Below are 15,201 nucleotides of genomic sequence, written 5' to 3' on the forward strand. Positions count from 1 at the left end.
ATGCATGACAAGATTTTGTTACATTTAAGAATGAAAAATGAACATCTTATATGCAGTCATCATCATCGTTTAACGTCTGCTTTCCATGCTAGCATGGGTTGGACGATTTGACTGAGGACTGGTGAACCGGATGGCTACAACAGGCTCCAATTTGATTTGGCAGAGTTTCTACAGCTGAATGCCCTTCCTAACGCCAACCACTCCGAGAGTGTAGTGAGTGCTTTTTATGTGCCACTGGTACAGGAGCCAATAAGGTGGGCTCGGCGTCAGCCATGTTTGGATAGTGCTTTTTTTGAGAAGACCTGTCAAGCCAAATGAGATCATAGCTGTGGCTGATGCCAGTGTTTTGTAAGTGGCATGTAAAAAGCACCCACTAGACTCTTGGAGTGGTTGGTGTTAGGGAGGACATCCTGCTGTAGAAAACCATGCCAAATCAGATTGGAACCTGGTGCAGCTTGCCACTTTTCAGTCAAACCGTCCAACCCATGCCAGCATGGAAAATGGATGTTAAAAAAAAAAGAAAAGAAAAGAATGAATGTGATACATCAATTGTTAAACGAAGCGTCCTAACTGCATTATCCTTCTCCTCCTCCTCCACACACTGAAAATCCACATTGACCATTTTATCAAAATCAGTGTTTCTCGACCGTTTTTCACCTATGGGCCCCTCTGATTCCTATTTTAGTTGCTGTGTGCAAGAGAGAAGACTGCGCTAGTTTGGTCATGTGATGCAGATGGATGACAACAGCTCCCTAGAGAAATGCTGATCTCTCAAATTACATGGAAGTGAGAGACCCAGGAAGACATGGGATGAAATAGTGAAAAATGATCTCAGGATGCTGAGCTTTGCAGGCAAGATGACAGAAAACCGAAATACTTGGCACCTTGCTGTACTCCACAGCAGAAGGGTTAAGACTGGTCCCTCTAGTAGTGAAAAGCACTTATGGTGGTGCCATGTAAAAGGCACCCAGCACACTCTGTAAAGTGGTTGGCATTAGAAAGGGCATTCAGCTGTAGAAACAATGTCAAATCAGAATGGGAGTCTGGTGCAGCTCCCCAGCTTTGGTCAAACCGTCCAACCCATGCCAGCATAGCCAATGTATTTGTGTTTGAACTTTCTAAGTAACATTATTAATATAACGATCTTAATAAAAAAAATGAATAAATAAAAACTCAAAACAATTATGGTGAATCTTAAAAAGAAAACAAAAATTGCTGTAGCTAAAACTAATACCGATCAAGACCCATGATAATGAATCAGTCACGTTTTACTGCTTTTGTAATATGTAAATAAACAAACTGTCGAGTTCGCTGGAACCGTTCGTTAGTGAGTGCGTGCGTGTGTTTGTTTATAATAGCACTGAGTAGCAGGAGGGGTTTTAGTAATGGTGGCTAATTTTAGGGTAAATAGTGGTTTTCTTACAAATAGGCCCTTAACTGCAATGACACAATAAAACGGGAGAGACTGAGACATTTGTGTTCAATCTGAAGACACGAGGCTTACTTAAAGTGAAAGTGAAAGTGAAAATGGCTTACAGCCGAGGTCACCTCCAGCCTTAACTGCAAGATGGATTGGACACGCCATCGCGTTGATGGTTAATTTTAGCTTCTTGCTGCTTAGCTCCAGGTCAACTCTGAACAGACATATAAAGATAAGCATTCCAAAGTCCACTTCATCTTTTCCCCACATTAATATAACTGAATTAAAGCAATGTGTCCTTTCTTCTTTAAGACTTTTGTTGTTTTCGTGAGTACAAAGCCCGTGTTTTCATATTTTTATTTATTATTTAGGTCCTATGTTTTTTTTTTTTTTTTTAGAGAGAGAGAAAGTGGGATCACGTTTTATCTAAGGGCAGTAGCAACATGACTGAAATCAGTAGTCTTTAATTACGATTCTAAATGACTAGGTGATTCGACTGAGCTATAAAAGCCACTGGACACGTTGGAAAAATATTAGTTGAGATCGAAACTGGGCCGGAAAATTACAAATGTATGTGTCAATGCGTCTATGTGTGTAAAATGAAGATGGCAAGAGAAAGAGAAAAATTAACAATTGTAAATTGATAAGAAAATATGAATGAAATTGAAAAAAAAAAATTTATTTATACATATGAAAAAAAAAAGGTGGGGGGTAGAGTCCGATATGATTCAATCTTCTGGTCTTTCGGGAGGCGGACCACATGGCTGTACCATTTTTTCCATCAGATTGAAACGGACACGAGCCTTCGATTCATTTTCCACCAGTGAGAAATAGTTGAGCATATCAAAATGGCCAAGGTAGGAAGCATAGCTATCCCTGTGTTGATTAGTCAGCCATTCCCATTTATTTGTATCCGCGTGTCCAGTTCCAATGTATTTCGATTGCAGATGTTCCAACTGGCTGTGGATGTTGTATCGATCACCCATGGCGACAGTGATAACAATATAACAACAGCAGTAGCCGCAGTAGTTGTAGTAATTCTAGTCGCTGTGATGTTTTTCTATGCAGCTTTAATATATTTCGCTTACACCTTCCACTTCTTGGTTTGAAAGTTTACTGGACGTCTTCGATTCCAAATTATCTGTGAAAAAGAAAACAAAACACTATAACCATAGTAAATAAATAAATAAATAAATAATACGATCATTAGAAAGATAAACTTTTCGAGAGAACTTGCAATAATTTTTTGTAATAGTGGTTCTCGAAGCAGATAAAGCTATAAATAACAGCAGGTAAATATTGGTTGAAAATCGTTTCGGATAGAAAAAATCGAAAGCTGTGCTTGTTTACAGATGTGGGTTTCGGTCTCAGGAGCAGCCTTCGATTTCTTCTTCCATCAAAGGGATTTTTCGGCACTATCACGCTATTAGATGTCAGAAGTGAAAGTAGTCGCTGTCTGTCTGCCTGTCTGCATGCATGCCTGTTGCTGGTCTGTCAGCCTGCTTGCCTGTCTGCCTGCATGCCTGCTGCTGGCCTGTCTGCCTGCTTGCCTGCTGAGCTATCTGTGTGTCCGTCTGTCTGTCTGTCTGCTGGTTTGAGTTGATACTTTGGCTTACTTACTGATATCTATCTACTATGTATCTATCTATCAATTATTAGAAAACACAAATTTAATATAAAAACATATTTCCTGAAATTGCAAATTATTTAAAATATAAAAATATAATTTTCAACAGAGAGAATTTATCAAAATAGAAAACAAATGAAGTTTGAAGTTAAGTTTAAAAATAAATGTGATACTTATGCTCCGTAGATACTTATACTCTGTAATGTTTCAAACGCATGGATATAGGTGTCGAATTTGTTCCAATAACTTCTGGAAGATCTCGTCCTTGAATTCGTAACGCCACATGAATTCTATTAGATGTGTTTGCAGCAAATTCCGGGTTGTCCCATTTTCTCTTTTGTTCTGGTTCTTGGCATGTTTCCATAGGCATTCGATGTGATTTGTTGTGGCAAATGTAACCGGATCAACAAAATTTATTGAATGGTTCACGGTTAAATGTCTATATCCTAGCGTGTTTAGTGTATTATATGAACGCCAGAGGTCAGAAATTATTGTTGTTCCTGGTAAAATCCGCTCTTGTATAATTTCTAAAAGGGTATCAGATGATCGATCTTCTACCGCAACTAAAAAACATCTTCTCGTATCTCTTTCTAACGCACCAAACACCCACTGCGTTTTAACCCGATGGCCAACATTATATTTTCTTCTAACAAACGCACTTTCATCTATCTCTACTATTCGGTTTGGTCCGCCTAACTTAATATTTTGCGCAATATAATACTCTGCACATACATCACGGCAGTAATTCCTCCAATCTGTTACAGCTACATTTGCTATACAACATTCCTGGCCTAAATTCTTAGCTAAATCTCCCTTAGCCCAATAATATAATATATCTATAATCTGCTCGCTTTTCAGTTTGCTATTATCTAGAAATGTTCCCTTTCTAATGGAAATCAGTTTTCTACAAGGCCTTCCACATGACCATATCATGCCATCGGACAAATTGTTTTTGGCCACTTCCCTCATGCTAGCTCCACAAGAGGGACATATTTTTTCAGTATTTAACAATCCGTATGTCTTGAGCCAGTGAATACTAGCTGCTGTTGTTGCGGTGGCGATGGCAATGTCGCGGTGATTAATTCCATTTGCACTGGGATATGTAGAAGTCATCGTGAAAAACCTGCAACTAATTTGTTCTCGTGTAGATTTCAATTTGAATTACGCGCGCTTTTGGGTGTTCGTTGGTGGGTATGATGGGTAATTCTTGTAGAATTCTTAATTCTTGTAGAATTCCGTAGAATTCCGTAGAATTTAAACAAGCGAAGGTAAGGTGGACGAGAATTTAAACAAATGAAGTTCAGTTTAAAGTTTATAAATAAATATATTTCATTCCATGTTCAGTTAAAACTTTATGAATAAATGTATTTTTGCATTATTCATTATTGTTTTTTAAAAATAAATCACATATACCCATCATACCCACCCAAAAGCGCGCGTAATTCAAATTGAAATCTACACGAGAACAAATTAGTTGCAGGTTTTTCACGATGACTTCTACATATCCCAGTGCAAATGGAATTAATCACCGCGACATTGCCATCGCCACCGCAACAACAGCAGCTAGTATTCACTGGCTCAAGACATACGGATTGTTAAATACTGAAAAAATATGTCCCTCTTGTGGAGCTAGCATGAGGGAAGTGGCCAAAAACAATTTGTCCGATGGCATGATATGGTCATGTGGAAGGCCTTGTAGAAAACTGATTTCCATTAGAAAGGGAACATTTCTAGATAATAGCAAACTGAAAAGCGAGCAGATTATAGATATATTATATTATTGGGCTAAGGGAGATTTAGCTAAGAATTTAGGCCAGGAATGTCGTATAGCAAATGTAGCTGTAACAGATTGGAGGAATTACTGCCGTGATGTATGTGCAGAGTATTATATTGCGCAAAATATTAAGTTAGGCGGACCAAACCGAATAGTAGAGATAGATGAAAGTGCGTTTGTTAGAAGAAAATATAATGTTGGCCATCGGGTTAAAACGCAGTGGGTGTTTGGTGCGTTAGAAAGAGATACGAGAAGATGTTTTTTAGTTGCGGTAGAAGATCGATCATCTGATACCCTTTTAGAAATTATACAAGAGCGGATTTTACCAGGAACAACAATAATTTCTGACCTCTGGCGTTCATATAATACACTAAACACGCTAGGATATAGACATTTAACCGTGAACCATTCAATAAATTTTGTTGATCCGGTTACATTTGCCACAACAAATCACATCGAATGCCTATGGAAACATGCCAAGAACCAGAACAAAAGAGAAAATGGGACAACCCGGAATTTGCTGCAAACACATCTAATAGAATTCATGTGGCGTTACGAATTCAAGGACGAGATCTTCCAGAAGTTATTGGAACAAATTCGACACCTATATCCATGCGTTTGAAACATTACAGAGTATAAGTATCTACGGAGCATAAGTATCACATTTATTTTTAAACTTAACTTCAAACTTCATTTGTTTTCTATTTTGATAAATTCTCTCTGTTGAAAATTATATTTTTATATTTTAAATAATTTGCAATTTCAGGAAATATGTTTTTATATTAAATTTGTGTTTTCTAATAATTGATAGATAGATACATAGTAGATAGATATCAGTAAGTAAGCCAAAGTATCAACTCAAACCAGCAGACAGACAGACAGACGGACACACAGATAGCTCAGCAGGCAAGCAGGCAGACAGGCCAGCAGCAGGCATGCAGGCAGACAGGCAAGCAGGCTGACAGAGCAGCAACAGGCATGCAGGCAGACAGGCAGACAGACAGCGACTACTTTCACTTCTGACATCTAATAGCGTGATAGTGCCGATTTTTCAACTCAATATTTGCATTTTGTTTGTTAAATTCTTCTAACAACCTGAAGTTTTTCAAATTTTCACCTGATTATTATTATTATATTTTTTTTAAATGTAACTTCTTTATTATTAATTTCTTGTTAGAAAGAATTCCGACATTCGTCAGCTGCATGAAAAAGCTACAATTAAAAGAAATAATAATAATAATATAATTCTTTACTGCCCACAAGGGGCTAAACATAGAGGGGACAAACAAGGACAGACAAAGGGACTAAGTCGATTACATCGACTCCAGTGCGTAACTGGTACTTAATTTATCGACCCCGAAAGGATGAAAGGCAAAGTCGACCTCGGCGGAATTTGAACTCAGAACGTAGTGGCAGGCGAGGTAATCAGGTGAAAATTTGAAAAACTTGGAATGGTTGGAAGCAATTAAACAGGATTCCAATATCTACATGTTATTATTAATAGTTTTATGTACTCCAAGATCAACTATTATAAAAAAGAGAATTAATTAACTGTCATTATAACCAGTGTCAATTATGTAATAATGGTAAATATTTAAATGGTAAACATTTAAAACAAAAACAAATGTATTTTAAGGAGGGAAATTACTGAGACACTCAAACGTAACAAGACAATCGTTCATGGGGTGTTATTATGGACACTGGAAACTATGAAGGGCTTTTAGATGTTTCAAATGAAAAAAGGAGAGTTTAGCACCTGAAATATAAAAATAGAACGATTATTTATCGGTAAAAACTGATAGAAATAAAGGTTAAAAATGATTCACCGTCGCTTCTCCTCGGCGAGTCCAGGCGTGGTAGAAAGAAAATGGTGGAAGATACGAAACAAACGATAACGAGATATAATTAAAGATAATTATTAAACTACGAAGAGACTTGTGATGATGGTTTAGTGGTGATATTAAGTAATCTAAAATATGAATAATTTTTTTGTGATGAAATGTAATGTCCGAGATGCTATAGTTACTTTTTTGCTTCTTTTCGTTGTTGTAAGTAATAGAAAGATAGATATATCTATGAGTAAATATAAAGTAGCTGGAAGGAAGGAGGATGAGGTAGAGAGAAGTAGAAGAGGGAGAGAGAGACAGAACGAGATAAAGGTGTAGACTGAGTGGGAGTGAAAGGAACAGTTGTAGAAGGCGATGGTTTGGAGGTGAAGAAGCGCGAATGTGAATGGGTGATGAGCCGTGGTGATCTCCCCTTAACGAGAAGGCGAATGATAAAGAGAGGAAGAAGGGGAGAAAAAGAGTGTGTGTGAGAGAAGGAGAGAGAGCAGGTGAAAGAAAGACAAAGAGATAGAGAGGGGTAACGAGAAAAGAGTGAGAAAAAAGAGAAAGAGAATGAACTAGAGAGAGAGACAGTAAGTGAGAGAAAGAGAATCAGTGTGAGAGAGTGAGTGAAGAAAAGAGTTAGAGAGAGAGAAAGAAAAAGAGAAGGCAAGAAACAGACCGGGAGAAAAAGAGTGCGAGGAACAGAGACAGAGAAAGAAAAGGGAAGTGAGAGGGAAAGCGAAAGAAATACAAAGAAAGAGAGTCAGAGTGAGAGGGGGAGAGAAAACAAAAAGTTAAAAAATAATAAAAAAGACAAAGCGCCCCCTGGACTTGGTTCACTAATGGCAAGTCAAAACCGATGCATAACAACGGAGTCGCTACTGTGGCTGTGGTTTTATTTAAAGTGAAAGAATCCATCGCTGAAATATGATAAAAACAAGTTAAAAGTTTATTTTGGCCTTTAATTAAAAAATATATTTAGTTTTTCAATAAGATTCGTGTTCCACGTTAAGTTTTTCGTGTGTGGAACTGTGCTTTAATGATGATCGGTTAGTTAGGTCTGCCGACTATTGCCATAAATAGCTGAGACTGGTGTTAGGAAATTAAGAGGATGGAATTGTGAACACCAAGCAGGACTTATTATTATTTAATCTATTATTATTAACACACGTTGACGCAGGGAAAAATTATAGACAGGAGAAAAACAATCACATCAAAGTTTATTGCTTTTTATTAACCGATTTCTTGAGGATTAAAAAAAAAAAAGATAAAAACATTAATTTGTTGGGTAAGTTTTTATTGTTTTACTTTATTTTTCTGTTGTTTTTTTTTATAACAAAGTTTATTAAGAAAAAAGAAAGTGTGGAGAAATGTATCCTAAATCTTTGAATAGGTAATTTGAATTTATTTTCTATGTATGTCGTACGTATTTATACAATGTTATATTCCGAATGTGTTTCATTTTTCTCTCAATATGTGTATATATTGAAATGTTATGTGTATATAGTGAATTTGCAGGTGCGCGCGTGGCTCGAGTGTGCTGTGTATTATTGCTTTAATTAGTAGTAGTATTATTGTATTATTTATTTTAAGTATAAACCGAATTTTATTCTCTCTTTCATTCTGGATGTGTACATGTATTTATGAAGGTGTGTGTCTTTCAGTGAACGTGTATCCTCCGACCCTGTGAAATATGTTTTTATGTATGCGCGCGTTTTATCCTCAATTAACCCCCTACCTGTATAAATATGTTGGTGATGTTAGTGTTCCCTACATCAGCCCTAATTCGAACAGACAGACGTATATTCAAAGACGTTTGAAGCCCTCATCATCCCGTATTTCCTTCTGTTTTTTTTTTTTCTCTCTCAACCCTTGTGCATCCAAGACGGCATTATCCTAGGAGTCGTCCTTCCTTTGGGGGGAGATTTATCTGCTATTTCTAACCGGTCAAACGATCGTGCAGCTACTTTCCCTTGATGTGTAGTTAGGTACATGTGTGTGTGTCTGTGTATTTACTTCGGTTAACCATGTGTTCTGGTGTGTACATTTAGGTATATACGTCTGTTGCCGCTGATATGCTGTACACTGGGCATGTTAATCCTCGACCCAACGGCTTTTCCAGCCTGGATACCAACATAAAAAAAAAAGGATGCGATTTAATTACGCTGGAGCCTTCCAGCGCTTTTGAGTGTTTATATATATTATTACATATATATTTTATTTAAATTATACCAACGTATATGTTATTTATATCATAATACCATACGTTCATATTATCTCATCGTATATTTATATTTTCACTTCTGTCAATTCGTCCATCGCATCATGTTGAGAGAAGAAACAAAGTATAGAAAAGAAAATTGAACACAGCTGCCAAGATATATCGGTGCATATTGTACGGATGTATATATATGTGTATGTGTGTGTGTGTGTGTGTATATGTGTGAGAGAGTGTGATCGATAGTGTTAAAGGGCCCCTTGCAAATGTGTCATCGCCTTTTCGATTTTGTCTGCTGGCTCAGGAGTAGTAATTAGCATTAGCGCGACAGTGGAAAGGCTGAGGTACTGATAAAGCTCGGGATCGTTGGTGCCATTAGCAATATCTTCTATGGACATCTTTAGAAAGTATGTTGTTCTTACACACACACACACATACTCAAACATAGTCACATATGTTTATGTAGAATTTATATATTAAACATACATCGTTCTTTTTCTCTCTCTCTTTCTTACAGAAATATACATACATTCATATACAAAACAATCGCTCGTTGTCGAAACACACATTGTCTCAGACATGTAATTCACAAATAAAAACCGCATGATTCGCATTCGTTCATCCAAATGATTATTCACACGCTTTTGTAATTGTGTGTGTCTCCGCCATATATATATATATATATATATATATATATATATATATATATATATATATATATATATGATATGTGTGTGTGTGTTGTTTCAGTCATTGGACTGTAGTCGTACTGGGGCACCACCTTAAAGGTTGAGTTGAACAAATCGTCCCTAGTACTTATTCTTTCGGTCTCTTTGTACCGAACCGCTAGTTACGGGGGACATAAACAGACGAACACTGTTGGTTAAGCGGTGTGGAAGAGACTAACACACACACACACACACACACACACACGTATGCGAGTATACTACACTTCCACACAATTTAGCAAATTCACTCACAAGGCTTTGGTCAGCTCGGGGCTATAGTAGAAGGCACTTTCCCAAGATATATGTGCGATGTTTATCCAGTTACTATTTATAGGTGGTACTTAACTATTCAAAAATCTGTCGTATTGTACAATGGATAAAGTCTGTGTGTGTGTGTGTATGCGCACCTGCTCACGTATATCTCAAAAGTTTTAGTTATTGAAATCAATCAATATCTTGGTATGTAACCTACATATACCTACGTGTGTATGTGTGTGTATATGCTATACGCACACGTATACATACATATATTATTGGCTTAGCATTTGACCCTAAAACTCCTGATGGGATCGTTGGGGTGCCTTCATGACATTTAAACCGAGCGGTTTCTTCGATAGAGAGGGTGAGAGATTGTGTGAGTGTGAAAAGGACAGTAAGGAGAGACAGAGAGCGGGGGGAGAGAGAAAACAATCTCAATACCGAATGGATTAAAAAGCTAAACTGCTCTTTCTGGGATTTGAAATCAGAGCGTGGAGACCAGAACGAAGGCTGGCCAGCATGCGATGTATGGGAGCTCTAGCGATTCTGTCAGTTTGGCGCTTTATTGTTGATTATATATATATATATATATATACACATACATACATACAGAGAGAAAAGAGACATACTTTTATATTGATGGGCAGTATATTCCTGATGGTCTGGTCTATAGCCGGTCAAAAAGTTACAATTGGTTTCGCGTCTGTTAACTGCACTTGGCGATACTGACAATCAAGTAACTTTCTGACCGGCTATATGCCATTACCAGGAATATTCTATTCGACACTATAAAAGTATAATCGCTTAGATTCTGTTTTCCTCTGACTTAAGGATAAATGATCAATCATATATATATATATATATAATCTTTGGTCGAAACATATCTAAGTTATATACGATTGATCAGTTATCTTTATATATATATATATATATATTGATTGATTTATGATGATCAATTTTAAGTGGAAAATTATCCTAAACAATCGGAATTGAAATTTTGAAACGTGGAGTTTGTCCCCCCCACTACATCCACCAAAAAAAATTTCCAAAAAGAAACAATAAATGGTGGTGGTGGTGGGTTGAAAATTTAAAGTGTTTTTTTATTTATTATTTTTCGTTTTATCTTTTTCTTTTTTTTTTATGAGGGGGTGGTGCGAGAAGTCGAGGCAGAATCTGAGTCTCGGAAGTTGATAAATAGAAATTTGAAAAAATTCATCAAACTATATATAACAAGAAAGAAAAAAAAAAACGGAACCGGGTGTAGAGGAAGGCTGTTTGGACATTGCTGAATAAGTCTCATTACAAATTTTTCTAGTTTCAGTTTATAATCACAAACTGAAAGCGCGACATATATATGTGTATATCAGTGTGTATGTATTTGTGTTTATATATTTTTGTGTATATATATATATGTATGTGTACATATGTATGAATATATATATATATATATATATGTGTGTGTGTGTTTGCATATTGTGTATGTCTATATATGTGTACATATATGTATGTACGTGTACGTTTGTATGTGTATAAATATATATGTACATGTATCAATGTGTTTTTATATATATATCGATGTATTTATGTATGTATATGTATGTATTGATGTATCTATGTGTGTATCTGTATATATATAGATATGTACATGTATCTGTACATGCATATATATATTTGTGTATGTATGTATATTTATGGGAGTATATATATATATATATATATATATATATATATATGTATATTTATGGGTGAGTGTGTGTATATATATATATATATATATATATGGGTATATATATATAAAATCTCAGGTGTGTGTGTAACTTCTGCATAATTAAATGTTACGTAAAGTCTAGTTCTCTTTTGCCTGTTTTTTTTTTTTTTTGCCGATTAAAAGATTTCTAACAATTCCAAGAGATGATTGAACGAAACCATCTTCCGAGTAATTTGTGTACCTGTTAAAGATATTTGACATCTAATATATAAATATATATTGGAACCACGTGGCTTCAGTTTCTGTACCACCTTGCGGCACATTTGATTGAGTCCCACTGCTGTAAGCCCCCGGGCTATATATATACATATATCCATTGGTCACTCTGAGACCGGACATAGACTCAACTGCATATAAATAATGATATGATGTGTGTGTGTGTATTTTTATGTCTGTACATAAGTGTGTGGGTAACTCGAGGTGTGTATGTATGGATGTGTGCGTGTTTATAAACATTGACGGGTATATAGGGGTACCTATATTTACTGATATGTGTAAGAAAGCGATGTGTGTGTCTGTGTGTTGTTACGATTTTGATGTCTCTTCTGGCTCTTTCAGTTCTGAGTTCAAATCTTGTCGAGGTCAACTTTCGGGGTCGATAGAATGAAATACTACTTCATAACTGAGGCCCTTTTTTTAGCTCCTTTGCACTTATCATCACCATTTTCACGTCCACTTTAATATGTACATGTTTACATATAGATATGCACACGCGTATAACATTGATGGATGTTTAAGATCTTAAATAATGATGATAGATACACGCATGTATAAAGCATATATATGAATAGACATATACACACACATATATATATATACACACATGTGTATGTAGAACTATATATAGGTACATATATACGTATTTAGGCATACTTCAGAACTATAACCGCACGTGAATTGTTTGGGATTTTTTCCTCATTTTTCCTTTATTTTGGGACTTTTCTCTCTCCGACGAAGAGCTATGCTCGAAGCGTTAACAACTCTCTCCTTTCACCGAGCGTCGAATTAATATATTTCTTGTGCACGTCCTCACGTTCATTTATATTTATATATATATATATATATATATATATATATATATATATATAGGCAAAGGGGTGGGTGTGTGGTAAGAAGCTTGCTTCCCAACGACATGGTTCCGGGTTCAGTCCCACTGCGTAGCACGTTGGGTAAGGGTCTTGTACGAGCCGAAGAAAGCGTGGTGAGTGTATTTAGTAGCTGGAAACTGAAAGAAGCCTGACGTGTATACACACACACGCACACAGAAACCAGTGTTGGTGTGTTTACTTTTCCGGAACCTAGCGGTTTGGCAAAAGAGAACGATAGAATAATTCCTGGGGGTCAATTTGTTCCACTAAAGGCAATGCTCCAGCATGACCACAGTCATATGACTGAAACAAGTAAAAGAATAAAATTATACATACATATATATGTATGTATATGTTTGTGTGTGTGTGTGTGTGTGTATATATATATATATATATATATATATGTGCGGGTGACACGTAAAAGCACCCACTACACTCTGAGTGGTTGGCGTTAGGAAGGGCATCCAGCTGTAGAAACTCTGCCAAATCAGACTGGAGCCTGGTGTTGCCATCCGGTTTCACCAGTCCTCGGTCAAATCGTCCAACCCATGCTAGCATGGAAAGCGGACGTTAAACGATGATGATGACAGATAGATTCACACACATGCTCACATAGATCTACTGAGGTACGTACACATACCATAAGCTCAAAACATCAAATACTATCTTAATTTTTCTGGAGTGTCAAACTAATACACTTTGATTGTTGTTCTATCACCTGTCCTGTCTTTTCTATGATTGTGATTCATATACGTGTGTGTGTATATGTGTGTGTGTGTATATATATATATATATATATATATATATATATATATACATACACACATACATACACACTCACAGATTTAAAAGTTTTAAAAAAATATTGGATACAGTCACAATATTCAAAGAGAGATTTTTTTCAAAGTAAACTATTTTTTAAAAATTATAGAGAAGCCAGAATGTCAGACGTTTTTGTAAGACATTTTTGTGCTTTTGGTCAGTTTTTGAAAAACGTGTTCTGGATTAAATATAAACGCACACACACACACACATTCTTTTATAGGTAGATATCTGCATGATATAAGTAAAGATGCTACAAATCCTTCGTAATGTATAAACTCCTTAAGCATGATTAACCTGACAAGAATTAAGATCTCAGCGGACGATGACTCGAAAAATAGCAGGATACAAACAATTCTCAGGAAACAACACACACAAAACCAGCCATCGCATGTATACATTATCAACAGCCTAATGGGTATCATAATGGTTTTTACAGGTGTATATAACTATGGTTTTGCATGAGTTTGTCTATCTATATACAGATGTACGTATATTTAAGAGTATGAATGGATATATATATATGTAATTGGTATACATATATATAGGTAATTGGTATACATATATATATATATATATATATATATATAACTGGTATACATATATATAATTGGTATACATACATATATACAATTGATATACATACATATATATAATTGGTATACATATAAATATATGTATAATATAGGTATGTATATATATATATATATAAGTGTACATATTTGTATGTATATATATATATATATCAGATTGGAGCCTGGCGCAGCCTACTGGTTTGCCAGTGCCCCAGTCAAGCCATCAAACCCATGACAGCATGGAAAACGATGATGATGATATATGTAGATACAAGTTTGTTTATATATGTGTATATATATATATATATATATATATATATATATATATATGTGTATATATATATATATATATATATATATATATATATATATATATATATATATATATATAGGTACATGTTTGTTAATGAATATAAGTATATATATATTTAAGTACAACTATCTATCTTTCTCTCTGTATAGGTAGATTTATATGTACTTATGCTGTTATGAAAAGGTAAAAATATATTTAAAAAACTGTCTTGTGATTCAGTGCAAAATTTATTCTGGAATAGAATAAAATACTTTTTGTATGTACGTGCATTTATATATATTCATATATATATATTGGTACGTGTAAATATATTTATATAAGTACATTTATATATGTTTATATATATATACATACACATATATATATATAAATACGCATATATATATAAATACACATATATATATAAATACACATATATATATAAATACACATATATATATAAATACACATATATATATATAAATACACATATATATATAAATACACATATATATATAAATACACATATATATATATAAATACACATATATATATAAATACACATATATATATATAAATACATATATATATAAATACACATATATATGAATACATGTATATATATATGAATACATGTATATATATATAAATACATGTATATATATATATAAATACATGTATATATATATAAATACATGTATATATATATATAAATACATGTATATATATATAAATACATGTATATATATATAAATACACACATGTATATAAGTACACATATATGTATATATATATATATATA

General features: G+C 34.7%; 2 protein-coding genes across 13 annotated transcripts in view; one reads left to right on the plus strand and one right to left on the minus strand.

Moving 5' to 3' along the window:
* Nucleotides 1-2,078: 2,078 nt before the first annotated feature.
* LOC149134537 (splicing factor 3B subunit 5) lies at nucleotides 2,079-7,054 on the minus strand. 2 transcript variants are annotated; one of them, XM_089354721.1, is made up of 2 exons: nucleotides 6,578-7,054; nucleotides 2,079-2,561 (listed from the first exon to the last, which is right to left on the minus strand). In XM_089354721.1, exon 2 carries the CDS (start codon nucleotides 2,404-2,406, stop codon nucleotides 2,149-2,151), a length of 258 nt encoding a protein of 85 aa, XP_089210847.1. In that variant the 5' UTR covers nucleotides 2,407-2,561; nucleotides 6,578-7,054; the 3' UTR covers nucleotides 2,079-2,148. The 2 variants fall into 2 exon arrangements, with proteins under 2 accessions (XP_089210847.1, XP_089210846.1); XM_089354720.1 differs by having other exon boundaries at nucleotides 6,648-7,053.
* Nucleotides 7,055-7,220: 166 nt separating this feature from the next.
* Nucleotides 7,221-15,201, plus strand: part of LOC106871426 (uncharacterized) — a 375,948-nt gene continuing 367,967 nt past the window's right edge. For 3 of the 11 annotated variants that reach the window (XM_089354709.1, XM_089354707.1, XM_089354708.1), the window contains exon 1: nucleotides 7,223-7,938. The gene's annotated coding sequence lies outside the window, so the exon portion shown is untranslated. Of the gene's footprint in view, nucleotides 7,939-15,201 lie in introns of all 11 variants that reach the window. The other 8 variants (XM_089354713.1, XM_089354711.1, XM_089354719.1 and 5 more) reach the window with 5 other exon arrangements.

The sequence above is a fragment of the Octopus bimaculoides genome, chromosome 7 (assembly GCF_046866305.1).
Source record: "Octopus bimaculoides isolate indiv1 chromosome 7, ASM4686630v1, whole genome shotgun sequence".
Taxonomy (NCBI): domain Eukaryota; kingdom Metazoa; phylum Mollusca; class Cephalopoda; order Octopoda; family Octopodidae; genus Octopus; species Octopus bimaculoides.

What these genes read in the sequence shown, in the direction of transcription:
- LOC149134537 (XM_089354721.1), bottom strand. Translation starts at nt 2,406, where the DNA reads ATGGGTGATCGATACAACATCCACAGCCAGTTGGAACATCTGCAATCG.